The 27,281-nt window shown below is 36.8% G+C and overlaps 1 protein-coding gene and 1 long non-coding RNA gene across 16 annotated transcripts in view; one reads left to right on the top strand and one right to left on the bottom strand.

Moving 5' to 3' along the window:
• The window catches only part of LOC148108255 (uncharacterized), a 71,190-nt gene extending 44,700 nt beyond the window's left edge, over window positions 1–26,490 (top strand). For both annotated transcript variants that reach the window (XR_015728169.1, XR_015728168.1), the window contains 2 exons: window positions 6,726–6,842; window positions 13,350–26,490. This is a non-coding gene — a long non-coding RNA (uncharacterized LOC148108255). The remainder of the gene's footprint in view (window positions 1–6,725; window positions 6,843–13,349) is intronic.
• ZNF529 (zinc finger protein 529) overlaps window positions 1,362–27,281 on the bottom strand; it is a 74,027-nt gene continuing 48,107 nt past the window's right edge. For 11 of the 14 annotated variants that reach the window (XM_087871088.1, XM_087871081.1, XM_087871089.1 and 8 more), the window contains 3 exons: window positions 13,138–13,232; window positions 12,061–12,187; window positions 1,362–6,311 (listed from right to left, as the gene is read on the bottom strand). In XM_087871088.1, the coding sequence (XP_087727214.1) occupies window positions 4,912–6,311; window positions 12,061–12,187; window positions 13,138–13,191 (1,581 nt within the window). In that variant the 5' untranslated portion in view covers window positions 13,192–13,232 and the 3' untranslated portion in view covers window positions 1,362–4,911. Of the gene's footprint in view, window positions 6,312–12,060; window positions 13,233–14,257; window positions 14,400–23,102; window positions 23,150–27,281 lie in introns of those variants that run through there. The other 3 variants (XM_045805234.2, XM_087871087.1, XM_087871085.1) reach the window with 3 other exon arrangements.

Here is a 27,281-nt window from a genome sequence, read left to right as displayed (position 1 = left end):
GGATGAGTTGAACTTCCTGGGTATGTGGGTTTACAGTGTTCACCAAATTTGGAAAACTTACTTCTGTAAATGTCCCCCCCCCCCCCGCTCATTCTTTTTGCTCTCTTCCAGGGATCCCAATTACAAAAATTAGTTGATTGCAGTTATCCCATAGTTTTTCTGTTACCTAATTTACTAGTCTGATTTTCTGATCACCTTGTAGTTTTTGTTGCTGTGTTCTCAAGCTTAATGTTTTCTTTCATAGTGTCTACTCTATTAATCTCATCGACTGTATTTTTAAATCTTAGACATTTTTTAATCTCTAGAATTTTGTTTAGGTCTTTTTAATATTTACTACATCTTAACATGATTGATCTCTTCTTCCTTGTTGGGCATGTGGAAAATAGTTTAGATGGTTGTACTGCCAGTATCTATTGCCAAATATAAAATCTAGCAAATCAAATATAAAATCTATTTTTGTCATTTTTGGATGTGTTTCTATAGATTTTTCTCATTATACTCCTGTATTCCTGCATTCTGACACTCCTGTTTTTGTTTTTCCTACCAGCTACACATCATAAAATTTGCCTTGTGCTTGGTATTTTTTGTATTTCTAGAAATATACTCAAGCTTTGTTCTGGAATATATCTATGTTACCTGGTTAATAGTTTTCTCCTATTAAGATTTCCTTTAAACTTTATTAGGTGGGACCAGAAAGCCTTTAGTACTAACTTGCTTCTCTATTGAGGCAATAACATTTCAAGTAATCTAACCAGTGCCCTGTTATGTTATGAAGTTTACCTCTCTAGATGATGGGGACACAATATATCTGGCTGTGTGAGCTCCCAAGGGTTACCCATGCTTTTGCTAGGTATTTCTTTTGTTGGCTTCAGGTGGTTACCTCCATGCACTGATCAAGACTTGCTCTAGTAGTCTGCCCTGCAGACTAGCTTTCTCTGCCTCCCTGGACTCTCATCTCCATCTTGGCATCACGATGCTCCCCCTGTATTCCTCCTCCCTGTGCTGAGATGTGAAAATGCCTACTAGGAATTAAGTGGAGTCAAAAGTATGGATATTACATTTGTTTACACTTGGTTAGGTGTTTCTGTTGTCTAATGTTAAATATCTGAAAACAATTGCTGCTTGTATTTTATCTAGTGTTTTGTTACTTTAGGCAGGAAGGTAAATCTAGTCTATTTTCCATTTTGGCTGCAAACAATATATTTTTCTTTAAGTTCTAGACTTAGAAAAAATTATAATAATACAGAATTTCCATACATTCTTCTTCCAGTTTGCATAATATTAACATATTACATTACCATAGTACAGTGATCAAAACCAGGACATTAACATTGGCATAGTACTATCAATTAAGTACTGGCTTTTTTTTTTTTTTAAGATTTTATTTATTTAGAGATAGAGAGTGGGGGGAAGAACAGAGGGAGAGGGACAAGCAGACTCTGCGCTGAGCACAGAGCCCAATACAAGGCTCAACCCCATGACCCTGGTATCATGACCTGAGCTGAAATAAAGACTTGGGCACTTAACTGACTGAGCCACCCACCCAGGAGCCCCTAAAGTACCAGATTTGGCAGAGAGAGACAGCCAGCGAGAGAGGGAACGCAAGCAGGGGGAGTGGGAGAGGAAGAAGCAGGCTCATAGCGGAGGAGCCTGATGTGGGGCTCGATCCCATAACGCCGGGATCACACCCTGAGCCAAAGGCAGACGCTTAACCACTGCGCCACCCAGGCGCCCCTAAAGTACCAGATTTGGATTTCACCAAGCCTTCTCCACTAATGTTCCACAGATTAGATCCAAATCCAAATTCCTGCATTGTATTCAGTTGTCAAATGTCCTCAGGCTCCTTCAGTCTTTTGGGAGTTTTTCATTCTACCCTTGCCACTCATGACCTTGAAAGGTCATGTATTTCTGGAGTACTGGGTGAGTTATTATATAGTAAGTTTTTCATTTTCAGTTTGTCTGCAGTTTCCTCATGATTACATTATGGTTATGCTCCGCCCCCCCTTAAGTCAGAATACTAGTCATGTGGTATGCCCTTCTTAGTGCCTCACTTTGGGTGAGCATCACATGCTGATGTCTTATTACTGGTGATCATTTCAAAAAGGTGGTATATGGACTATTTTCTCCTTGTAATTATATATTTGGGATAGATACTTTGATAAAATTCTAATGGCCTGTTTCTCTTTAAACTTTTGCCTTTGGGGGCGCCTGGGTGGCTCAGTCGTTAAGCGTCTGCCTTTGGCTCAGGGCGTGATCCTGGCGTTCTGGGATCGAGCCCCATGTCAGGCTCTTCCACTGGGAGCCTGCTTCTTCGCCTCCCACTCCCCCTGCTTGTGTTCCCTCTTTCACTGGCTGTCTCTCTGTCAAATGAATAAATAAAATCTTTTAAAAAAATAAAATAAAAATAAACTTTTGCCTTCATTTTAGCATCCATCAATGAATTTTGTATATAATTATTGTTATTACAGTGTTTTCCTATCTCCCTCATTCCTTTTACATTTATTGATTAGAATTCTTCACCACTAAACTGAAAGTGGATTCCATTATTGGAAGCTAATTTCATGGTTCACTGCAGCAATAAACAGGATAGGTCTGGAACATTCTCTTGTATTTGGGGGGGAAACCCAAAAACTTCTTATGTAGACTAAGGGAAATGTGGAAACAATAAAGTACCAAATAAAAATGGAAAGGAATGAAGTTTTAACAATTTGAGCACCAAAGATAAGTAGAAAAAAAAAAGTTAATAGCAATAATTACATTATCATTTATTGTACCAGCGGTCTGTGAAATGACAGGTGTTCTTAAAGTTCAAAGAAAAACGTTAACATAATGTGACCAAAATATAGCTGTAATTACAAATAAGGGAGGCAAAATAAGAATATTCTTGTATTAATTAAATTTTCATTTATGTATGAATCATTTCAAAAAGTAAGTGCCAAGATACATGGTTATTTTGTTTCTGTCATTAATTTTTAAGTGTATATGTAAGGTCTAGGCAGCTCATTGTTTTAATTTGTTCAAGACAGCAAAAAGAAAAAGGAAACTAAAAATACACAAAGGAGTGTAAGGCAAGTCATTCTAAAGTATTAATAGTAAGAGATAAACTAATCACTAATGGTAACTTAGAATAACCAAGTAAAATGGGATTAAAGAGCAAATCAGCAGTGTGATCACATTATAGCTCAGTAAATAGAATAAACTGTTAATAATTGTAATAGAGTTGAACTATTTTAAAGACATGAAATAGTATATATCCTGATAAAAAGGGTAACAGAGATTCATTCTTATTTTGTAGCATATGAAATATCTACTGTGTGTGTGTGTGTGTGTATTAAGATTTTACTTATTTGAGAGAGAGTGAGTGAACAAGAAAGTACCAGGGAGAGGGAGAAGCAGACTCCCTGCTGAGCAGGGAGCCTGGTGTGGAGCTTGATCCCAGGACCCTGAGATCACGACATCATCACCCGAGCCGAAGGCAGACGCTTAACCAACTGAGTCACTCAGGTGCCCCTAAGTTAACCAACTGAGTCACCCAGGTGCCCCTAAGTATGTGTTTTTTTTAAAACTGCTAATTTAAATGAAATACTAATTAGGAGTATTTAAAGAAAACTGCCCAATATATCCAGTAAGAAAATGGCTTAATTACTATTGCTGGGTCATGCAGAACTTTAGAGTCCAAAAATCCTGGGGAAGACCAATTTGAAGAACTAAAATATAACAAATGCTGGTGACATAAATGTATTTAAACAATAGGTAAATTTTCTTATAAATATCTAATAACCAGTGACTCATAATTAACATTAATTGCATAACCGGGTCAACTCTCCTGACTAAAGAAAGAGATGATGGACAGTTAAGAATGGCAACTTTATTTCTGTTCACTAATTTTCTCTCTTCTTTTGCTTTTCCTTCCTTTCCAAAATCAAAGTTCTATCAATTGTTAAGCTGCCACAACCCAGCAAGGCAACACTAACAGGGAATAAAAAAGTATAAATATACAAAATGCAAGAAGCCATGGTAATAATAGAATTGTAGACTCTCTAAATGTAAGTTTACTAAGTTTATAATCATTGCAATAGCTGTAGATTTTCCCCTCCTTTAATAAATCTAGAGACAGATAAGAATGGCTTAGTAAATTTTACAAAATATTTAGAAGTGCCCCTTTCCTTTGGATCCCACTGGTGGTGAAAAGGCTCTTGAAAGTAATTGTTGTGGTAGGTAAGTCTGTCATGTCAAAACAGAAATTTTAGAAGAAATCAATCACTTGATGACAATGGAAAGGAAATTACTCATCTAACATTAAAACAAAAACAACAGAAAATGAAACAGAAACAAATCTACACAAATACCATGCAGGGCCATAAGACTTCAAAACCACATGGTATGTGACTGGAAATTTTAACTCTCTGGAGGAAGAAAAGTATATCATATATAACAAAAAATTAGAATGCAAAAGATTTATTTGAATAATATTACAAATTAATAAGCCAAAAACAATGAATAAAGAACAAAACCACAAACATCAAAAATAACTATAAACAAAATATGCCTGGAAAAGAAATTCATGTGAAATTGACTCTAACGATTAGTGAAACACATTTTCCACACATATCAGAAATGAACAGGGACCACCCTATCTAAATGGATATTCAGAATGTTAACTGATATAAAAAGGAGAAACAAAAACAAATATTTGGCAATATCTAACAAAACAAAGTATACGTCACCTATCACTGAGTAATTCTACTTCTAAATAGAGTGGCCAGGAAGTCTGGAAACAATAGAGCAACATAATCCCCTTGATTACTTCTTATTTCAATGCATGGACTTTCCCAGTGAAACTCAGAAGCAAAAGGCTTTTGTGCATGTCTGTCATTCAAAAGACAAAACACCAGTACAACTTTTTCGATATCAGGTAAGGTGCTTACCCACACTAAAGGCACTCCCACATCCCTTACATTCATAGGGTTTCTTACCAGTATGAATTCTCTGATGTTTTGTAAAAGATGAACTATGTCTAAAGGCCTTCCCACATGCCTTGCATTCATAAGGTTTCTCTCCAGTATGAATTCTCTGATGTTCAGTAAGGGCCGAACTATGTCTGAAAGCCTTCCCACATACCTTACATTCATAAGGTTTTTCACCACTGTGAATCCTCTGATGTTGAATAAGTGCTGATGTAAGTCTAAAGAACTTTCCACACTCTTTACATTCATAAGGTTTCTGACCACTGTGAATTCTCTGATGTCGAGTAAGTTCACTACCTACTCCAAAAGCTTTCCCACATTCCTTGCATTTATAGGGTTTCTCACCAGTATGAATTCTCTGATGTCTAGTCAGGGATGAACTGTTTCTAAAGACCTTTCCACATGCCTTGCATTCATAGGGTTTCTTTCCGGTATGAATTCTCTGATGTCGAGCAAGTTCTCTACAGACTCCAAAGGTCTTCCCACATTCTTTACATGCATAAGGTTTCTCACCTGTATGAATTCTCTGATGTTCAATAAGCTGTGAACTAATTCTAAAGACTTTCTCACATTGTATACATTTGTATGGTTTCTCACCAGTATGAATTCTCTGATGTTCAGTTAGCTGTGAATGGAATCTAAAGTCCTTGCCACATTCCATACATTTGTAAGGTTTCTCATCAGTATGGATTTTCTGGTGTCGAGTAAGTTGTGCATGCACTCTAAAGGATTTCCCACAGAAAGTGCATTCATAGGGTTTCTCACCATCATGAATTATTTGAAGTGGAGTTATTTCTTCAACTCTTCCAATGGTTCTTTCATACTCCTTCCATTTATAGCACTTTTGATAATCATGCATTTTCTGTATACTAAGGTCTTCATAAAAACTAAATGCATTCTCATATTCCATATATTTACAAGGTTTCACACCACTATGTATATTCAGTTGTAGGGTATGTGGGTCATCTCCAAAGGTTTTCCAATATGCATTATATTGATATGTTTTCTCACTAGTATGTATTCTCTCATATTCATCAAAATTTAAGTCACAGCTAAGGACCCTCCCATATTCCTTATATGCATGGGGCTTCTTGCTATCATGAACTCTCTGATGCGATATAAGAGACTTACGATGTCTGTAATGGGGCACTTTTTCAGAGTTGATTTTCATTTGGCTGAAATATCCCACTTCAGGTCTTTGTACTTCAGTCTTGCTTTTGCTTTGCCAGTCATTTCTGGCAAGACCAATGAATTTACTTTCTGTTACTTTCCACTGAGAACCACTTTTTTTAGTGATGTCCTTTCTAGTAGATGAACACTTTGTGTCATACTTGGACTCCAAATCTGAAAGAAAGGGGAAAAGAAACACAATTTTTGTTTTCATGTGCCATAAAAATGAAACATTTATACAATGCAGAGGAGAAAAACTGCAAATATAAATAATGCAAGTGAATGATTAAAATACCTCAATGAAGTTTTAAGAAAGATCAGAGAACAATGAAAACATAATGTAATAAGATTGTGAGGTTTCTGATAAAGGAAACAGACTAAGTCAGTGGGTCTGACATTTAGGTGTTGATCATCTCTTAGTAAGCTTGCTGAGAGTACTAATGTTTGGGGATCCAATCCAGGTAAACTGACCAACATCTACAGATGCAGAACTAGTTATCAATATCATGTATAGATATAGCTAATGCAGATCACAATTTGATAATCTATACATACTAACAATTTTGGTTTTGTTTTTTGTTTTTTTAGTAGGCTCCAAGCCCAATGTGGAGCCCAATGCAGGGTTTGAACTCACGACCCTATGATCAAGATCTGAACTGAGATCAAGAGTCGTACTTACCTGACTGAGCCACCCAGGCACCCCAGGTTTGTTTGTTTTTGTTTTTTAACAATAGAATCCAAATACTTTACTGTGGATAACAAGGTGCTTGTAAGACCTCATCTTAATCCATTATCCCCTTTCACCTAATCTTTTTTTGACCTCTTAAAACAAACATAATTTCCACCCACATGATGTTTCATTGCTCAGAAATGGGTTCTTTATATACCACCCACATTTTACTGTCCAGATCTAAAAGTTACTACCCTCAGAAACGAGATACTGATTGTAAGTTCATATTTATGTTTCTGTTCCAGTATCTAGTGGCTTGCCCTCACATTCTTCATATTTTTCAGTTGTGTATTCGGTAATCTTCTGTTATACTGTTTAGCCTTATTCCTTAAATTCCAAAAGGAGAGTTGCAATCATTATATGCCACTGAACAAGTCCCAAGGACATGTAAGTTGACAATTACAGTGAAATTAAATCACTGGATGAAAAAGGTCTAAATAAGACAAAAAAGGAAATATTACAAAGATCAGTCACTGGGTAACATTATTGATCATCAAAACAATTATGTACGTATAAGAATAATGCAGTAGGCGTGCCTGGGTGGCACAGCGGTTAAAGCGTCTGCCTTCGGCTCAGGGCGTGATCCCAGTGTTATGGGATCGAGCCCCACATCAGGCTCCTCCGCTATGAGCCTGTTTCTTCCTCTCCCACTCCCCCTGCTTGTGTTCCCTCTCTCGCTGGCTGTCTCTATCTCTGTCAAATAAATAAAATCTTAAAAAAAAAAAAAGAATAATGCAGTAGTTTAAGTATGCCTCCATGCCTTCCAACCCTCACACTATACTGCAGTGATTTATACACATACACATACACACACACACACACACACACACAAAAGTAGTGTTTATGAACGATTTTTTCTAATGGACTCTCCAATTACACATACTGTCTTTCTTTTTTTTTTAAGACTTTATTTTATTTTATTCGACAGAGATAGAGACAGCCAGCGAGAGAGGGAACACAAGCAGGGGGAGTGGGAGAGGAAGAAGCAGGCTCCTAGTGGAGGAGCCTGATGTGGGGCTCGATCCCATAACGCCGGGATCACGCCCTGAGCCGAAGGCAGACGCTTAACCGCTGTGCCACCCAGGCGCCCCTATACATACTGTCTTAATCACTGTTGTTAACTCCCTGCTATGCATAACCATGATTTTCATGTCAATAAAGATTAAGAATTTTATTTACTGTTCTTCATTAGCTTTTTCACTATCACACATCTATCCTACTGGAATCCTAGTTTGTATTTAAACGTTTTTCTTCGTGCTCTTTCCCAGATACCTTTCCATTTTCCTGTACTCAAAGTCAACCATTGTTATACTCTGCAAGGCAGTTTCAGAATATTTTAGATATTATAGTAGGTATAAATCATAAGGCTTATGCAGTTCTGGAAGGGGAAGAAGCTAACAGAATGATGTGGAAAAGGTGGTACAGGTGGGCAAGAATGGAAGGCACTTTGTAAAAAAGAATCTAAACAATGGCTGGAGATTGGCAATTAGATGAGTGGATAACCTGGGGAAAATCCAAAATAAATGACAAACATTGCAGGATACAGGGCAAAAATAATTTCCTGTGACTGAATTATGTTATATGTAACAAAGGTATAATAATGCAATCATTATTTAATTAGAATAATAAAATCATAAATGAATGCTGGTATCAGTATATCGAAAAGCACTTCTCCCTAGAAATGAAAAAAACTTTCTACCAGATGTAGAATGAGATTACAGAAATTTCAGAGAATGATCACATTGAAAATACAGTTGACCCTTGAAACTGGGGTTGGGTGCTAATGCCCTGCACAATCAAAAATCATCATATAACTTTTGACTCACCCCAGACTATTAATAGCCTACTCTGACTGGAAGCCTTTCCAATAACAAACAGTTGATTAACATGTATTTTATATTATATGTATTATGTACTGTATTCATACAAGCTAAAGAAAAGAAAATGTTAAGAAAAGCATAAGAGTGGCGCCTGGGTGGCTCAGTTGGTTGAGTGTCTGCCTTCAGCTCAGGTCATGATCCCAGGGTCCTGCGATTGAGCCCTACATTGGGCTCCCTGCAGGGGGCCTGCTTCTTTCTCCCTCTGCCTGCTGCTCACTCCCCTTGCTTGTGCTCACTCTCTCTGTCAAGTAAGTAAAATCTTAAAAAAATACATTTATGGTATTGTAGTACCTTTATCAAAAAATTCACATGTAAGTGGACCCACACAGTTCAAACCTGTGTTGTTGAAGGGTCAACTGTATTACATATTAAAATCTATGGAAGTCAACATTAGTCACAAAAAGTAAGGATTTAGATGTTAATAAGGAAAAAAATAAAAATAAGTAATGTATACATCCCAATCCAGAAGACAGGAAACAACAGTGACCTAAAGAAAAGGTGAAGGGGGAATTCAATAAATACAGAATCAGATGTAGCTAGAAAACATATAAAAAATATAAATAACAAATATAAAAAATAAAATGATAGAAAACCATCAGAGAAGGTATTTTCTAAAATGTTTTAAGACTGCTATGCTAATCAGTTTGAAAATGTTGACTTAGGGTGAATTATTCTCTAGGTAAATAGGTATTAGAAACCCCAGAAGCCATAAAAATTGAAAAAGACCAATTTGCTAGACAGATAAAACTGTTAGAGACTCACCTCCTATGAAACAAAAAAGTCATAAACATGCCTATTGCTCAGGTTGTGGTAGTAAAGCATGTAATAAGCTAGGGCTCCTAAAAGAAAGATTCAAGTCATGATCTGGTGTAGGGAAGGGAGATGTGCCCTTGACTGTTGTGACAGAAAGCAAGAAATCTGAATATATATACACTACTACAGTGTGAGGATGGAAGGCAGGGAGATATGATTTAACTGTTACATTATTCTTACAGGACACACAAAACACCTGAAGGAGCTAAGGCAGACTACCATCTGACAATACAAAAATCAAAGAAAGGGGAAAAACCTTGGTATACTAAAATACGCTAAGTAAATAGGTAAAATTAATACCTCGTATTGATTTTTAAAACTTAAAAGACCAGAACAACACACTTCTCACCAATTCAGGTGTCTGGTCTGGGATAGGGAAAGGCATAGGGTGAGCCTGGGAAGGTCTCAAAAAGCAAGAATAAATTTAAAGATTAAAGGACTGAGTCAGAGGTACACAAAAATCACCTTTAGAAATTTCTTGATATCCATCAAGAAATGGGCATCAAGAATTAAGACTGGTGAGCTAAAGTAAACTGAACCAATAAAAATCAAATCCATGAGCCATAAGCAAGAAAAAGTTAAAATTTCAGAGGCATCATTTTAAGTCACTAATTAGTTACAGTCGTAGGAAGAACATAAACACTCTTGCTGGTAACACAACATGAGGGCAACTAATAAATGCAGAAGGAATGACGGACTTAGAAAACATCTAAATGAAGATTTTTAATTGTAAAAATCACTGGGAAATTATTAAGGAACTATATATTCATAGAATGACAAGCCAAGACCAGAGGATTTCTTTCTCTTTTTTCTTTCTTTTTTTTTTTTAAGTAGGCTCGCTCGGGACTTGAACTCACAACCCTGAGGTCAAAAGTAGGATGCTTAACCAACTGAAACACCCAGGTGCCCCTCAGAGATTTCCTTCTGACCATACTGTGTGAATTAGCTTTCTCCCTCATTCTTTATTCCTTTGTTGTTGTTGTTTTACTTTTCTTTATCGGAGTTATCACTATGATACATTTTCTAATTATTTGTTTTCCTGTTTATTATACATCTCACTAGTGAGTCAATTCCATAATAGCAAGAACTGTATCATTTTTTCTCATCAATGTACTGATAGGGCTACCACAGTATTTATCTCAGTCTAGATAGTGATTAAATGTTGAGTATATAAATGACTGTGAGTTTTTGTCAAAAGAGAATTTATATAAATCCGAACAGAAAGCAACATGGAAAAAATGTTGGTTGCACCGGGGAAGATGGGCTTCCCCAAGTGTTAGGCTTTCTTCCACAGGGCTTTACAGGGAGTTTCCCAAAAACGTCACAGCGACCCACCTCTTCCCAGACAAGCTGGGCGTTTTACTGTGGTGATGGTTTTCCCTCTCTTACCAGCCTTCACTCACCCAGCCCTCTGTTCTTGTCATATCCCTTACAACCCTTTAGAACAACTTCCCTTCCTCCAATAAGTGATCACAAATGGCTTAAAAATGGACAACCTGCTTACGACAAAGAAATGTAACATAAGGTATAAAAAAAAAAAGAACTACAATTATATAAAACACTTAAGAGAATTGGTTAAGTTTTGATAAATGAAGTTGAAATGATACTGAGAGATTTCAGAGAAGAGAAATGTGAGGAGATTGAAAGACCATTCACCTTAGAGTGACCACAGAATTACAAAGCATAAAGAGTTCTTTATCCAACCATTTCCTACTCTTTGTCTTGTGAGGCGATTTTTTGTTCTAGTTAACAACATCAGCTTTTGTGTCAGACTACTTGGGTAGAAACCCTCCTTTTGACACTAATTAGCTCTGTAACTAACTCTGGAGAAGTTGCCTAAATATGTTGTCTTAGCAAATTAATACAACTAGGATTCATGCCATAGGGTTAGAAAGATTCAATATATTAAATGTGCTTAGAACAGGGCCTGGTACATGGCAAGAACTATGTGATCTGACAGGAAAACGAAAATATTAAAAGATCCTTGCTGGAATACTGACAATATTAAATGCAAAGTTCTTTAACCATAAAACAGGTATAAGACCATACATGTGAGGCAATGAACATGAATTCTGTTTATCCATCTAAAATGTAAATTATGCAGATTCTTTTAATAATCATAACAATTCAGGACACAAGTTTCTTAGCTATTCTTCAAGAAGGTGGGAAAGAAAACAGCAAAGCATTTATAGCAATTCTGACTTCAGTCATAATATAATAGCTATCTCAAAGGATGTGCTGTATGTCTTCTAAAATTCAAATTACACATCCTGGGTATCAGGGAAAGTAGAAATATGAAGGGACTGAGAAGGTACAAACATCACGAAGAATGATGAATGTGCTTAATGGAGGTGTCATCTCCAACACAATGTTCAACCATGCCTCTGGAAACAGGAAGAAGAAATGTACCTACTTTCTTAAAAGACAGCCTGGGGTTTACTAAAAAGCAACTGATATTCAATAGAGCATATTCTAAATGATAAGCAGCAGATAAATTTACCCAGTGAGACCAAGTTGCTGTAGTTCTCCATCATCACATCCCAATACAAGTCCCTCTGAGCTGAATCCAGATATTCCCATTCCTCTTGAGAGAAGCTGATGACCACATCCCCGAATGTCACCAATTCCTGAAACAACAAACCATATACAGGTGAAACTGAAGGAATATTTTTGAGAAAAAAGAATTGCATCATGGTAAGTAGACTAAATAGTAACCTCGTAGGCCAGGGGTAGAAGGTTATGGTATGAGAAGGAAATCAGTGCTCTGAAACAGGACTATCTACGTATCTTTAAAAAATCCATTTGATTCAGAGATATCTTCCTGCATATTATGGATTTTTTAATTAGTCAAGCATGTCTGGAAATAAAATGAGTTTACAAATTTAAAAAATGTGTTCATGTACATTGCCTACATACTGCATGCCTGCTGCATGAATTAATAAAGATGAGTTTCTACATCCTTGAAGTCAGAAATACCTAACTTCGAAAATGAGCTGTGAATACTACTTTATAATTTCTTGCAGCCCCAAGTTCAACACTATGTTAAGTATTATTTAATATGATATGGTCAGAATTTTTACTTCTAATGACAAACTATTTAATAAATACTTTTTAGTGGCTATAAAATAGTCTATTTGGTGAAAAAATAGTGGCTTAATTGTATTTAGACATTTACAGTGGATAAGGTCTTCTCCAACTCTGGAAGTCTACAATCCTCTGTTTATGTATGACGGAAACCAGTCGAGATCGGAAATTCGTGTCTCTTCAGGAGAAGTACAGAGTTTGCCCATATGTAATCAAATGGATATATCTGATCTTTTTCTCTATCCAAGAATATGGAAATATCTCCATCTAGAGATTCCATTTCTACTCTATAGCTGCTGTAGACAAAAGACTGAACAAATAAGAGTGTTGAACATTATTCGGAGAATAGATAGGCACATTAGGAGTTATACTGTTATGTTTGGTTCCAGCTCTCACTAGAAAGTGAAAAACTATGGCAATGTAGGGCAGGCTCTATTTGGTAGGAAGGTTCAGAAAAAGGAAATTCACAAAGGAGACAGATCCAGCAACTTACATGATCCATGCTTAGAACTGTAAAGAATTGGTCCGGGAGTTCCATTTCTGCCATGACAGCGTGAGGAACTCCGATGACATGCTCCTCCGTCCAAACTGGTAGAAATTATATAGCAAATGAAAAAACCTTTGTTTAAAAAAAATCTAAAGCTTATTACAAGCTGAAATTCTGCAGTATCTGAATCAAACCCTTCGTTGTTCATCCCATTTTAGTGAGAAAAATACTCTACTCCATACTGGTACAGTCAAGGCTTCTTCACCACTCATCAACCCTTGCTCCCAGATACATGGCCATCTTCCAGGGAGGAGCAGGACATCAACATTTCACATCCTACCCCCACCTGCCTATTGCTCAGGAAAATGCAGCAAAGGGATAGAGATTTTCTTCTGTCTAGCAGCCACACATAAAATGTAATGTGTACCCTGGGTGTGGCACTGGTAAGAATACCGGGGTTCCAGTTGGCTGCCTTGGATCATGGGAGAGGATCGGGGATCATGCCGAGAGCAAACTGCAACCCCGGACTGCTGCACCTCGCCCCTCCCCCCACCATCTACTAAGCACTCAGTTCTTAAAAGAAGAGTGAAGCATGCTATTGTCCCTAACCCAAGCACTGGATCTGGGGCTCAGTGATTTTGTCCAGGGGGAGAAGCAGGCCACAGACAAGAGAGCTCTCTCTCTCTCTCTCCAAAGGAAATTACTTCATTCATAACTATGGAAAAGTTCAAGCCTAAGGACATCCTCAAAAACAGTGAAGTTTTGGTAAAAGACTATTAGGAGAAGACTGAAGACTCACTGGAGGTATTTGATTTTCACAGGCAGTATATACATGTATTTCTTTCCCTTTACTTAACTATTTTGAGTATTAACTGTATAAAATAATGTATTATTGGGCCTATAACATATAAAAGTATAATATTTTTGCTAATAACATAAAGGAGGTAGGTAAAAGCAAAGCCAAATTGGGCTAAGTAAATGAATACAGATGGTACTTCAAATCCACAATATCAAATCAAAAAAATAAACAGTAAATAAGGGGCACCTGGCTGGCTCAGTAGGTATAGCATATGACTCTTGATCTTGGGGTTGTGAGCTGGAGCCCCACACTGGGTGTAGCACTTACTTAAAATTATAAGATTAGGGGTGCCTGGGTGGCACAGTCGTTAAGCATCTGCCTTCGGCTCAGGGCGTGATCCCGGCGTTATGGGATCGAGCCCCACATCAGGCTCCTCTGCTGTGAGCCTGCTTCTTCCTCTCCCACTCCCCCTGCTTGTGTTCCCTCTCTCGCTGGCTGTCTCTATCTCTGTCAAATAAATAAAATAAAATCTTTAAAAAAAATTATAAGATTAATATAACGAGCTATAGATGTATACAGGTTTTCTTTCGTTCTCATACTTTTTAAAAAATTTAAATTCAATTAATTAACATGTAATGTATTACTGGTTTCAGAGGTACAGGCCTGTGATTCATCAGTCTTATATAATACCCAGTGCTCATTATATCACATATCCTCCCTAATGTCCATCACCCAGTTACACCATCCTTCCACGCCCCTCCCCTCCAGCAACCCTGAGATTGTTTCCTACAATTAAGTCTCTTATGGTTTGTCTCCCTCTCTGGTTTTGTCTTGTTTCATTTTTTTCCTCTCTTCCCCTATGATCCTGTTTTGTTTACTAAATTCCACTTATCCGTGAGATCATATGATAATTGTCTCTCTGACTTATTTCACTCAGCATAATACCCTCTAGTTCCATCCATGTCACTGCAAATGGCAAGATTTCTTTTCTTTTTTTTTTTTTTTTTTTTTTTGATGGCTGTGTATATACACCACATCTTCTTTATCCAGTCATCAGTCGATGGACATCTGGGCTCTTTCCATAGTTTGGCTAATGTGGACACTGCTGCTATAAACATTGGGGTGCAGGTGCCCCTCTGGATCACTACCTTTGTATCTCTGGGGTAAATACCCAGTAGTGCAATTCCTGGGTCGTAGGGTAACTCCCTTTTCAACTTTTTGAGGAACCTCCATACTGTTTTCCAGAGTGGCTGCACCAGCTTGCATCCCCACCAACAGTGCAGGGTGGTTCCCCTTTTTGTTCTCACACTTTTTAAAAGACAAGTAACACTTCTCTATCTCACTGGATTTTAGTATATAGTGGAAGCTGTTTCTCATTACATGTATACATTAAGTTCTGGATCAGCCACTAAGAATAGGTGCAAATCCTGTATCTCATAAGGTGTTAAATATCCAAAATACATAAAGGACTCCTACAACTCAGTATAAAAAAAGACACAGTCCAATTAAAAAATGGGCAGAGGATCTGCATAGACATTTTCCCCAAAAATACAAATGGTAAACAAATACATGAAAAGGTGCTCCATATCACAGAAATCTCATCAGAGAAATGCAATTCAAAACCACAATGAGATACTGCCTTATACCTGTTAGAATGGCTGTTATGAAAAAGACAGTGAATAACAAGTGTCGGTGAGATGTGGAGAAAAGGGAAACCTTCTGCACTGTTGGGAATGTAAACTGGTGCAGCAGCTCTGGAAAACACTATGGAGGTTCCTCAAAAAATTAAAAATAGAACCACCATATGATCTAAGCAATTCCACCTCTGAGTATTTATCTGAAGGAAATGAAAGCTCTCAAAAAGATTTCTGCACCCCCTGTGTTCACTGCAGCATTATCTACAATACACAAGGCATGGAAACAAGCTAAATGTTCATTGATGGGTGAATGGTTAAAGAAAATTTGGTGTGTACACAGAACGGAATATTATTCTGCCATAAAAAGGTAAGGAAATCATGCCATTTGCAACTACATGAATTGACCTCAAGGGTATTATGCTAGCTGAAGTAAGTCAGAGAAAGAAAAACACCCAATGATATCTCACTTATATCTTGAATTAAGATTTAAAAAACAAAAAAACCTCACAGATACAAAACAGTGGTGGTTTCCAGAGGTGGGGGGGGGGATGTGGGTGGGCAAAATGGATGAAAGTGGTCAAGGAAGGTACAAATTTCCAATTATAAAGTAAGTCAAAGGGATGTTAATGTATAGCATAATAATTATACTTGATATTGTGTTGTTTGTTTGAAAGTGGCTAAGATGGTAAGTCTTAGAAGTTACCAGAAGAATAAAAAGTTCTCAGAAAAAGGTGATGGATGTTAACTAAATATATTTTGGTCATCACTTTGCAATATATACATATATTAAATCATGTTGTACACCTAAAACTAATGTGTTACATGTCAATTATATCTCAATAAAGCTAAAAGAAATAAAGAACAATGGTGAAGGCAACTGAAAAGCAAATATATAATCCAATAATACTGTATTTTGTGTCTGTTGTTCCTCCTTTTTTGCAATGTCTTTAAAGACCTGCATAATACATAATTATAAACCTATTTAAAGGGCACACAATGTATAAAGATATAAAGGACTAAAACAACATTAGAAAAGAAGGCTGGAGCCAGTTATAGGAGCTAAACTTTTCTATACTATTAAAGCTAAATTGCTGTACAGTGAAGGTTTGACTCAGCAGATCTGAAATGTTTAAGCTCTGCCCATTCCAAACAAAAGTGTAGGCCGTTAACCACCTCTTGGCAGATTACCTCTAGTCCCTGGAGTTTCTGGCATTTAATGATTTTAATCTGTATCGTGTCATTGGAAAAAAAAAAAAGACAACTGAGTACAACAGCTTTTCTGACGTCTGCGAGTCCTTCTAGCAAATCGCTGAACCTGAGAGTGGTCTTGGGACCCCTGAATAAAGTTGGTTTTATTCCAAACTAGTTCATCACAAACACAGATTTTTAATTGAAATCTACAGGATAAATGCTAAGAAAATGACTAAATGATATAATGAATAGGAAATTTAAAAAGGCATGAAATGGTAAACTACAAAAAAAAATCAATGGAACAGAAAGGAAGTCAATTAGGAACAGAAAAGTAAAGAAGATAAAGTGTATATAGAAAACAAGTAGAAAAATGGTAGAAGCAGTCTTCAGTTATTACATATTAAATGCAAATAGATTTTTCAACTAAAAGGCAGAGATTGGCAGAATGGATAGAAAATATGGTGTAACTGTATTCAATCCACAACAAACTGATGACAAATCCAAAAATATAAATAGGTTGAAAATAAAAGGTTGGAAAAGTATATTGCATACCAGTAGTCATCAAAGAGCTGGATGGCTATATGAGACCAAATAGGCTTTAAGTCAGTACTTCTTATAAGAGACAAAGAAAGCTCTCATATGCTAATAAGAGGGTTTGCCTACAAGAAGACACAACTGTGAACACATATGCCTTACACAAAGCCCCAAAACATATGAAGCAACAGTTAACAGGATTGAGGGAGATAAACAGAAAGTTTTATTTTTTAAGATTTATTTATTCATTGGGGTGCCTAGATGGTTCAGTCAATTAAGTGACTGACTCTTGATTTTGGCTCAGGTCATAATCTCAGGGTTATGAGAGTGGGCCCTGCGTCAGTCTCTGTGCTCAGCTGGGAGTCTGACTGAGATTCTCTTTCCCTCTCCCTCTGCCCCTCCTCCTGCTCGCACACACATACATGCTCGCTCTCAAATAAATCTTAAAAAAAAAAAGTTTTGTCTATCCATAATAAAATTAGAAATAACAGAAAAATGGGAAACTAAAAAACATGTGGAATTTAAACAAAACACTCCTGAATAATTTATCAAAAATGAAAAGGGAAACTGGAAAATAACTTCTGAATAACACAACATATCAACATTTATGACATGCAATTGATGATTACAGGAAAACTTTCAAAGCTTAAAGTACCTATAATTAAAAGTAAATAGGTCAAATCTCACCTCCCTCGTCACTGGGAAAAGAGTAAAGATGTCAAATAGGAAAAATACCCCAAAATAAATGAAACTGAAAGTTAGTTCCATGAAAAGTTCACAAATGTTTAGATAATCTAAAATGAAGAGAGAGAAGACTCCCGTTACTATAATCATAAGTGAGAGGGGACAATACTACCAACCTTACAGAAATAAAAATTGATTACAAAGGAATAAGATGAACAATTGTACAAGAAATCAAAAACCCAGACAAATTGCATAAATTCATAGAAACAAACTTTCAAACTTACTCATGAAGACAGAATATTTGAATAATCTTATAACAAGTAAACTGAATTAGTTATTTAAAAAACTATCCACACAGAAAAGCCCAGATCTGCATAGCTTCACTGTTAAATTCTATGAAACATTTAAAGCAGAATACTAATTCTTCACAAACTCTTCAAGATGTACAAAAGGAGAGAAAACTTCCCAACTCATTTTATGAAGCCAATATTAACTTGATAGTAATAGAAAAAGACATTACAAAAAAGGGCAACTATCACTAATATCTTTTATGAATACGGATGCAAAAAATCTAAAAACACTAGTGACTGAATTTAGGAACATATAAAACATTATATACCGTGAGTAAGTGGGATTTATCCCTGAAATTCAAAATTAGATTGTTAATCTAATGTATCAGTATAATAAAAAATAAAAACTACATAACCATCTTCATACATGAAGAATAAGCATTTGACAAAATCCAACACCCTTTCATGACAAAAGACAGTGAATTAGGAATAGAAGGGAACTACCTCCACATGATAAAATTGACAGCTACCATTAGACTTAGTGATGCTTACCCCTAATATCAAAACAGGTCAAGGATATACATATCTTATTGCCTTTTTTTTTTTAATTTTACTTATTTATTTGAAAGAGAACGAGCACATACAAGTGGGAAAAGCAGAGGGGGAGAGAATCTCAAGCAGACTCCAGCTGAGCACGGAGCCCCATGGGGGGCTTGATCTCACAACCCTCACGATCAGGACCTGAGCCAAAACCAAGATTTGGACACCCACCCAATTGTGCCACCCAGGTGCATCCCCCCATTGCCTCTTCTAATCAACATTGTTCTAGAGGTCTAGCAAGGACAAATAGGAAATAAAAAGAGGCACCCACAGTGGAAAAAAGGAAGGAAAATGATCTCCATTAATAGATGACATGACCGTGTATACAGAAAACCCTGAAAAACTGACTATAACACTATTAGAACTCAGCAAGATATCAGGATGTAAATAAATATGTAAAAATCAATTATATTTTTATACATGTGCAATAATAATCTGAATTAAAATAATTCAGGTGCCTGCATGGCTCAGTCGGTTAAGCGACCAACTCTTTTTTTTTTTTTTTTTTTTTTAAGATTTTATTTATTTATTTGACAGAGATAGAGACAGCCAGCGAGAGAGGGAACACAAGCAGGGGGAGTGGGAGAGGAAGAAGCAGGCTCATAGTGGAGGAGCCTGACGTGGGGCTCGATCCCGTAACGCCGGGATCACGCCCTGAGCCGAAGGCAGACGCTTTAACCGCTGTGCCACCCAGGCGCCCCTAAGCGACCAACTCTTGACTTCAGCTCAGGTCATCATCTCGGGGTCATGGGATCAAGCCCTGCATCGGGCTCCACACTCAGTGGGAAGTCTGCTTGAGATTCTTTTTCCCTCTCCCTCCTCCCCTCACCCCCACTCACACTTGTGCACATGTGTACTCTCTCTCTAAAAGAAACAAATCCTAAAAAAAAGAAAAAATTCCATTTATAACAATATCCAAAAGAATAAAATACTTAAGAAAAATGCAAGCTGTGTACTTAAAAAAAACACTAGTGGAAGAACTTTAACTTGAAAGTCATCCCATGTTTATGAACTGGACTACTAGACAGTAAGATCACAATATTCCTCAAAACAATCTACATATTCAATGTAACCCCTATCAGAGTCCCAACTGATTTCTTCGTAGAAACTGACATGCTGACTTTTAAATTCATATGAAATTGTAAGTGATTCAGAATAACAAAAACAGTCTGGGGAAAAAAAATTGGAAGACTAGCATTTCCCAACCTAATCAAAGCAAATGAACATTGCCATAAGGTTAGATATATTAATCAACAGAATGGAACTGACTGGAAATTAAACCCATATATCTCTAGTCAATTGATTTTTTTAAGATTTATTTATTTTGGGGGGGGGGGCGAGGGACAGGGAGAGAAAGAGAATCTCAAGCAGACTCCCTGCTGAGGGGAGAGCCTGACTCTGGGCTGGATCCCACGACCCTGAGATCATGACCTCAGCCGAAGGCAGACACTTAACTGACAAGAGTCACCCAGGCGCCCCCCCCTTTTTTTTAAGATTTTATTTATTTATTTGACAGAGACAGCCAGCGAGAGAGGGAACACAAGCAGGGGGAGTGGGAGAGGAAGAAGCAGGCTCCCAGTGGAGGAGCCTGATGTGGGACTCGATCCCAGGACTCTGGGATCATGCCCTGAGCCGAAGGCAGATGCTTAACGACTGAGCCACCCAGGCGCACCCCCCCCCTTTTTTTTAAAGTCCCCCTTTCTATTTTTAAACTTCAATATATCAGGATCCTTTTATTTAAAACATATCTCTTATTATAAATAGCAAATGGCTTTTTTTTTTTTTTCCCCAATCTGACACTGTCTTTAGTTTGGAGTGTTTAGTCCTTTTATCTTTGAAGTACTTTTTACAGGATTTAATAAGCCTGTTACCCTTTTGGTTTTCTATCTGTCCCATCTGTACTTAGTACTCTCTTCCTCTTTTCTTGACTTTTTTAGATTAATCAAATTTATTATCCCACTGTATTCCACGATTAAAATGTACATCGTCATATAATTCATTTAGTGATTACTTACACTCAAGCATGTATTCTCAATCAGAATAAAATTGCCCCAAATAAGTGAAAATTGAGGGGGAAGAGGAGAGTCTTACTCCTTTTATGTATAAAGCGCACAGCATGTAAAGAGATACACAGGGTACATCTGTGGTTCTAAATTGTCATGGGGGTACTCAATTAGGGAAAAAAATGTCTAAAGATGTTTCCTCTGGAGGGCAATAAGGAAAAAAAGTTTGCCAGGGGCCTTGGGCCACATTGTATCTATTTGACCTCTGGAGGGGCTTGAAACTGAGTAGCTAAAGTAAACCACACAGTTGCTCTGTGGCTATGTTTCTGACTCTCAATAAAAACCTTGGACACCAAGGCTCAGGTGAGATTCCATGGCTCACTTCACATATGTTCTTATGAACTGTTGCTGGGAGAATTCAGCACTTGTGACTCCAGTGGAAGCTCACATCTAGTTTTTCTGGCTCTTCACCCTATGTGACTTTTCTCCTCACTGATATTAAACTATATCCTTTCATAACCGCCATTTTTCCTAATTCTGTAAGTTATAACACATCATCAAATTTAAGGATGGTTTTTGGGGAAGTCTGACAAATGATGGTTTTAGTGTAAACTGGTCAAAACCTTGTAGCTTTGGGTTTGTCTCCATGATATCTCTCCTCAACAACTACAAAGGTGCATTGTCTCATTTTTTAAATAGTCCTTATCATACCCTACCATAGTTTTAGTCCTATTCATAGTTATTATTTACATGATCAATTATAAACAAGGGAAAGAAGCTATTTCTCTTTAATGCTAGTATCCCAAGTTACATGAACAATACTGGCATACTGTAGGCACTTAATAAATATCTGGTGTTTTATAAATGCAACTTCTGGAAATTCTTAAGAAACATAAAATTCTATTATAAAGATCTATATATATTACAAAGTCGTTTATGATAATTATGAATATCTAAGAGTAGGCAATAGGTTAAATAAAGTATGGTGAGCTATATGTTACCAATATCTGCAGTATTTGACATTGATCCATATTAAATGTTGATGAAAAACATTTTTTGATGAATTAGACAATCAGATTTAAAAAGTGATTAGAGGCTGGATACTGTCATAATAAAGAACATAGGATCCGTCATCCAAAATTCAGGTTGTTAACTTTATCTTTGGTTGTTACTGTGTAACTTTTTACTACATTAGTTAGTTACTTTTTTTCCTCATCGGTAGAATGGGAAAAGCACAGTGACCTACCTCAAAGTGTTCCTATATGTATCAAATGAAATAAAACATACAGCACTTTCAGTGGCATATAATAAACACCTAATTGTACCAAGCAAAAGTTGCCTATTAATTAATGAACTTGTCAAGAATATTTCATGTCCCTTGTTTCATTATTATTTTTTTAAATTCCCTTTGTGTTTCTCCTTTTTCTTATAGTAAAATTTGAGATTCCTAAGTCTGTGCTTCCATGTCATGTTAACTCATTTCAGTGTCCAATCTTCAGATTTCAATTCTTCCTCATTAATATTTGTCACAATGATTCTCAAAAAGCAAAGGAAGACATATATTCTTGCCCTCCACATAAAGCTGCACACATATAACTAGCTCAAAGAATCTGATCTATTAAGTGACAACTTGAGCATAATAATAAAATGTTCAATCTTGTTCCTATGTCCAACACAGGAGTTACTGCATACTTATTTCTGTTTCTAAATCTGTCCTTTCAAGTATAATGTGTATAATGATGTATCTATGACACTTGGATCTCCCAAATCATTCCTGTGTCCTATGAAAGAAACCATAGTCTCTAAAATACATGAAATTCTGAATAGCAGTCTTAATTCATATTTTGTTCCCCTGGAACAAAAAAAAATTTCAATTTCAATTCCAAAAGTTCTGAATACTTGTGTCAAATCGCATGGTGACCACAGCCACTATCTACTTATAACTACATGCCTAGAAATATATAAAACTGTAACTTTGTTATTGCATGGAGCACTGGGTGTTATACACAAACAATGAATCATGGAACACTACATCAAAAACTAATGATGTACTGTATGGTGACTAACATATCATAATAAATTTTAAAAAAACTCTAACTTTGTCTCTTTTATGTGGCAAATTCATGTGCCAAATTTCCTGTTGGCAGAAACAAAATAAAAAACATACCCAGATGCAAATACCCTCAACAAAACAGCAAAATGAATTCAACAATATATTAAAAGGATCATATACCATGATTAAGTGAGGTCTATTCCAAGGTTGCTAGGATGCTTCCACATCTACAAATTAATCAAATGACACACAATGAAGGATTAGCAAAATGAAGAGAAAAAAGATAAAAAATTAAGGATAAAAGTCACATGATCACAATAGATGCAGAAAAAGCATTTGACAAAATTCAACATCGATTTGTTAAAAATGCAACAAAGTGGGTACTGAGGGAACATACTTCAACTTAACAAATGTCATATATGACAAACATAGCTAAGATCACACTCAATTGTAAAAATCTGAAAGCTTTTCCTCCAAGATCAGAAACACAAAAGAATGCCCATTCTTACCACTTTTTTTTTTTTTTTAAGATTTATTTATTTGACAGAGACACAGCAAGAGAGGGAACACAAGCAAGGGGAGTGTGAGAGGGAGAAGCAGGCTTCCCACTGAGCAGGGAGCGCGATGTGGGGCTCAATCCCAGGACCCTGGGATCAGGACCTGAGCTGAAGGCAAATGCTCAACCAACTGAGCCACCCAGGCGCCCCCCATTCTTACCACTTTTATTCAGTATTGGAAGTCCTAGCCAGAGCAGTTAGGTAAGAAAACAAATTAAAGGCATCCAAATCAGAAAGGAAGACATCAAACTGTCACTATTCGCAGAGACATGCTACTATATATAGAAAACTCTAAAGACTACACCAAAACAAAACCAAAAAAAAAAAAAAAACCTTAGAATTAATAAATTCAGTAAAGGTGCAAAATACAAAATTAATATACATAAGTCAGTTGCATTTCTATTGCTAATAATGAATGATCAGAAAGAAATTTCAAAACAATTGCATCAAAAATAATAAAATACCTAGGAATGAATTTAACCAAAAAGGTGAAGGAACTGTACACTGAAAACTATAAGACATTGACAAAAGAAACAGAGAAAGACACAGATAAATGGAAATGTAATCCATGCTCATGAACTGGAAGAATTCCTACTGTTTTCGCTTTTTTAAGATTTTATTTATTTGAGAGAGAGCACAAAGGGAGAGTGAGAGGGAGAAGCAGACTCCCTGCTGAGCGGAGAGACTGATGAGGGGGTTGGTCCCAGGACCCTGAGATCATGACCTGAGCTGAAGGCAGATCCTTAACCAAGTGAGCCATCCAGGTGCCCCAGAAAAACTAATACTGTTAAAATACCTAGACTGTGGGGACACCTGGGTGGCTCAATCAGTTAAATGTCAGCCTTAGGCTTAGGTCATGATCCCAGGATCCTGGGATCAAGTCCCATACTGGGCTTCTTGCTCAGCAGGAGCCTCCTCCTCCCTCTGCCTGCCACTCCCCCTGCTTGTGCTCTGACAAATAAATAAATAAAATCTTAAGAAATAAAACTAATTCAGACTACCACAAAAGATAGATTCAATGCATCCCTATCAAAATTCCAATGACATTTTTCACAGAAATACAACAAACAATCCTAAAAAAATGTATAGAACCACAAAAGACCCTGAAGAGTCAAAGGAACCTTGAGAAACAAAGCAGGAGGCATCATGCTTTTTTATTTTAAACTGTATTACAAAGTTACAGTAATCAAAACAGCATGATACTGACATAAAGAGAGACACATTAGTCAATGGAATAGAACAGAGAGCCCAGAAAAAAACTCCTATATGGCCAATTAATCTATGACAAAGCCAAGAATATACAGTGGGGCAAAGACAGTCTCTTCAAGACATGGTATTGGGAAAACTGGACAACCACATGCAAAAGAATGAAACTGGAACACATTTTACACCATACATAAAAATCAACTCAAAATGGATTAAGGAATTGAACATAAAACTTGGAACCATAAAGTTCCTAAAAGAAAACATAGAGGGTAAGCTCCTTGACATTGGCTTTGGCCATGATTTTTTGGATCAGACACCAAAAGCAAAGCAACAAAAAGAAAAATAAACATACGGGACTACAGCAAATTAAAATGCCTCTGCACAGCAAAGGAAACCATCAACAAAATGAAAAGGTAACCTACTGAATGGGAAAAGATATTTGCAAATCATTTATCTGATAAGGGGTTAATATCCAAAATATATAAAGAACTCCTACAACTCAACAGCCAAAAAACAATCTGATTAAAAATGTGTAGAGTCTAAAAAGACATTTTCCAAAGAAGACATGCAGATGGCCAACAGGTACATGAAAAGTTGTTCACCACTAATCGTTAGGGAAATGCAAATCAAAACCACAATGACCTATCACTTCACACTTCTTAGAATGGCTAAGTGTTGGGAAGGGTAAAGAGAAAAGGAAACCTTTCCTTGTGCACTGCTGGTGGAAATGTAAATTGGTGCAGCCAATATGGAAAACAATATGGAGGTTCCTCAAGAAGTTAAAAATAGAACTACCATATGATCTAGCCATTTCTCTTCTGGATATTTATCCGAAGGAAACTTGAAGATTAATTCAAAAAGATATATAAACATACCCCCATGTTCATGGAACATTATTTATAATAGCCAAGACATGGAAACAACCTAAGTGTCTATCAACAGATGAATGAATGGATAAAGAAAATGTGGGACACACACATATATAATAGAATAATATTCGGCTATAAAAAGGAAGGAAATCTTGCCATTTGTGAAACATGGATGGACCTGGAAGGCATTATGGGAAGTGAAATAAACTAGACAGGAAAAGACAAATGCCTTTGATCTCACTGATACGTGAAATCTTAAGAACAAAAACAAAAACCCCAACTAATAGATACAGAGAACAAATGAGTGGCTTCTAGGGGCAGGGAGTAAGAGGTAGGCAAAATAGGTAAAGGTGTCCCAAAAGTACACATTTCTAGTTATAAACAAATGATGGGGATGTAATGTACAGCATGGTGACTATAGTTAATACTGTATTGTCTCCTTGGGAGTTGCTAAGAGTGTATATCTTCAAATTTACATTTATTGTGTCATTCTAGATTTAATCTAGATTTACAGTGGTGGTCATTTCACAGTATATTACAAATATTGAATCATTACGTTCACCTGAAATTAACATATATTATACGTCAGTTATATCTACAAAACGAAACAAAACTAAACACCCAGAGAGAAAAAGTTTAGAAGAAGGTACACTGAATTATCAAGAGTGATTATTTCTGGATGGTGGAACTATGGCTAATCACTGTTTGTTCTTTACAGGTTCCTTAAAAACTGAGTACCTTGCCACGCCTGGGTGGCGCAGTTGGTTAAGCATCTGCCCTTGGCTCGGGTCATGATCCCAGCGTCCTGGGATCGAGCCTCGCATCGGCTCCTTGCTCAGCAGGGAGCCTGCTTCTCCCTCTGCCTGCCTCTCTCACTCCCTCACTTTCTGTCCCTCTCTCTCTCTAACAAATAAATAAAATCTTAAAAAAAAAAAACAGTATCTTGCAACAAACATGCATTAATTCCATCATCAGAAATACACAAGGAAGCTATTTCCCCTTAACAGATTCAATAGTCGGAGGCAAGTTTTCTTTCTGTTAAGAACACTGTAAGCAAAAAGATCTTCAAAATGAATGGGACCATCAAGGATATCTGTGACTGAAATCACTCCTGTAAACTTGTGAACACCCTTTTGCTGCATCTCAGCAATGCAATACGGCACATTCACTATTCACAAACCCGAATTAACAAAATTCAGGCAGGTAGTATTTTCAGACTATTAAAAAGAAAACCACAGGTCCAAAAAGGCACCAGTTAGGTTAAGGCCCATGGTCAGTAAACAAAGACCTAATACCTACCCAAACTACAGTTTCGACTCCCAGCAAACATGGAACTTCCTGGCCAATACTAGGACATATACTAATATACCCCTTCTTCACCCCTTAGAAGAGCAACCTTACATAAACAATGAATTCCTTGCATGAACTGCCTAACAAATTAATTATTAAGAATTATTAAGAGAATTAATAAATTCCTTTCTTTTTTTGATTCACTCTCTCTGCCTTTAAAAAAAAATTTTTTTGGGGGGGGGCGCCTTGATGGCACAACGGTTAAGCATCTGCCTTCGGCTCAGGGCGTCATCCCGGCGTTACGAGATCGAGCCCCACGTCAGGCTCCTCCACTATGAGCCTGCTTCTTCCTCTCCCACTCCCCCTGTTTGTGTTCCCTCTCTCGCTGGCTGTCTCTATCCTGTCGAATAAATAAATAAAATCTTTAAAAAAATAAA

The sequence above is a fragment of the Ursus americanus genome, chromosome 21 (assembly GCF_024610735.1).
Source record: "Ursus americanus isolate L20-20 chromosome 21, mUrsAme1.1.p, whole genome shotgun sequence".
NCBI classification, from domain to species: domain Eukaryota; kingdom Metazoa; phylum Chordata; class Mammalia; order Carnivora; family Ursidae; genus Ursus; species Ursus americanus.
The sequence above is the reverse complement of the archived record's forward strand: the minus strand, read 5'-3'. Positions and strand labels throughout refer to the sequence as shown.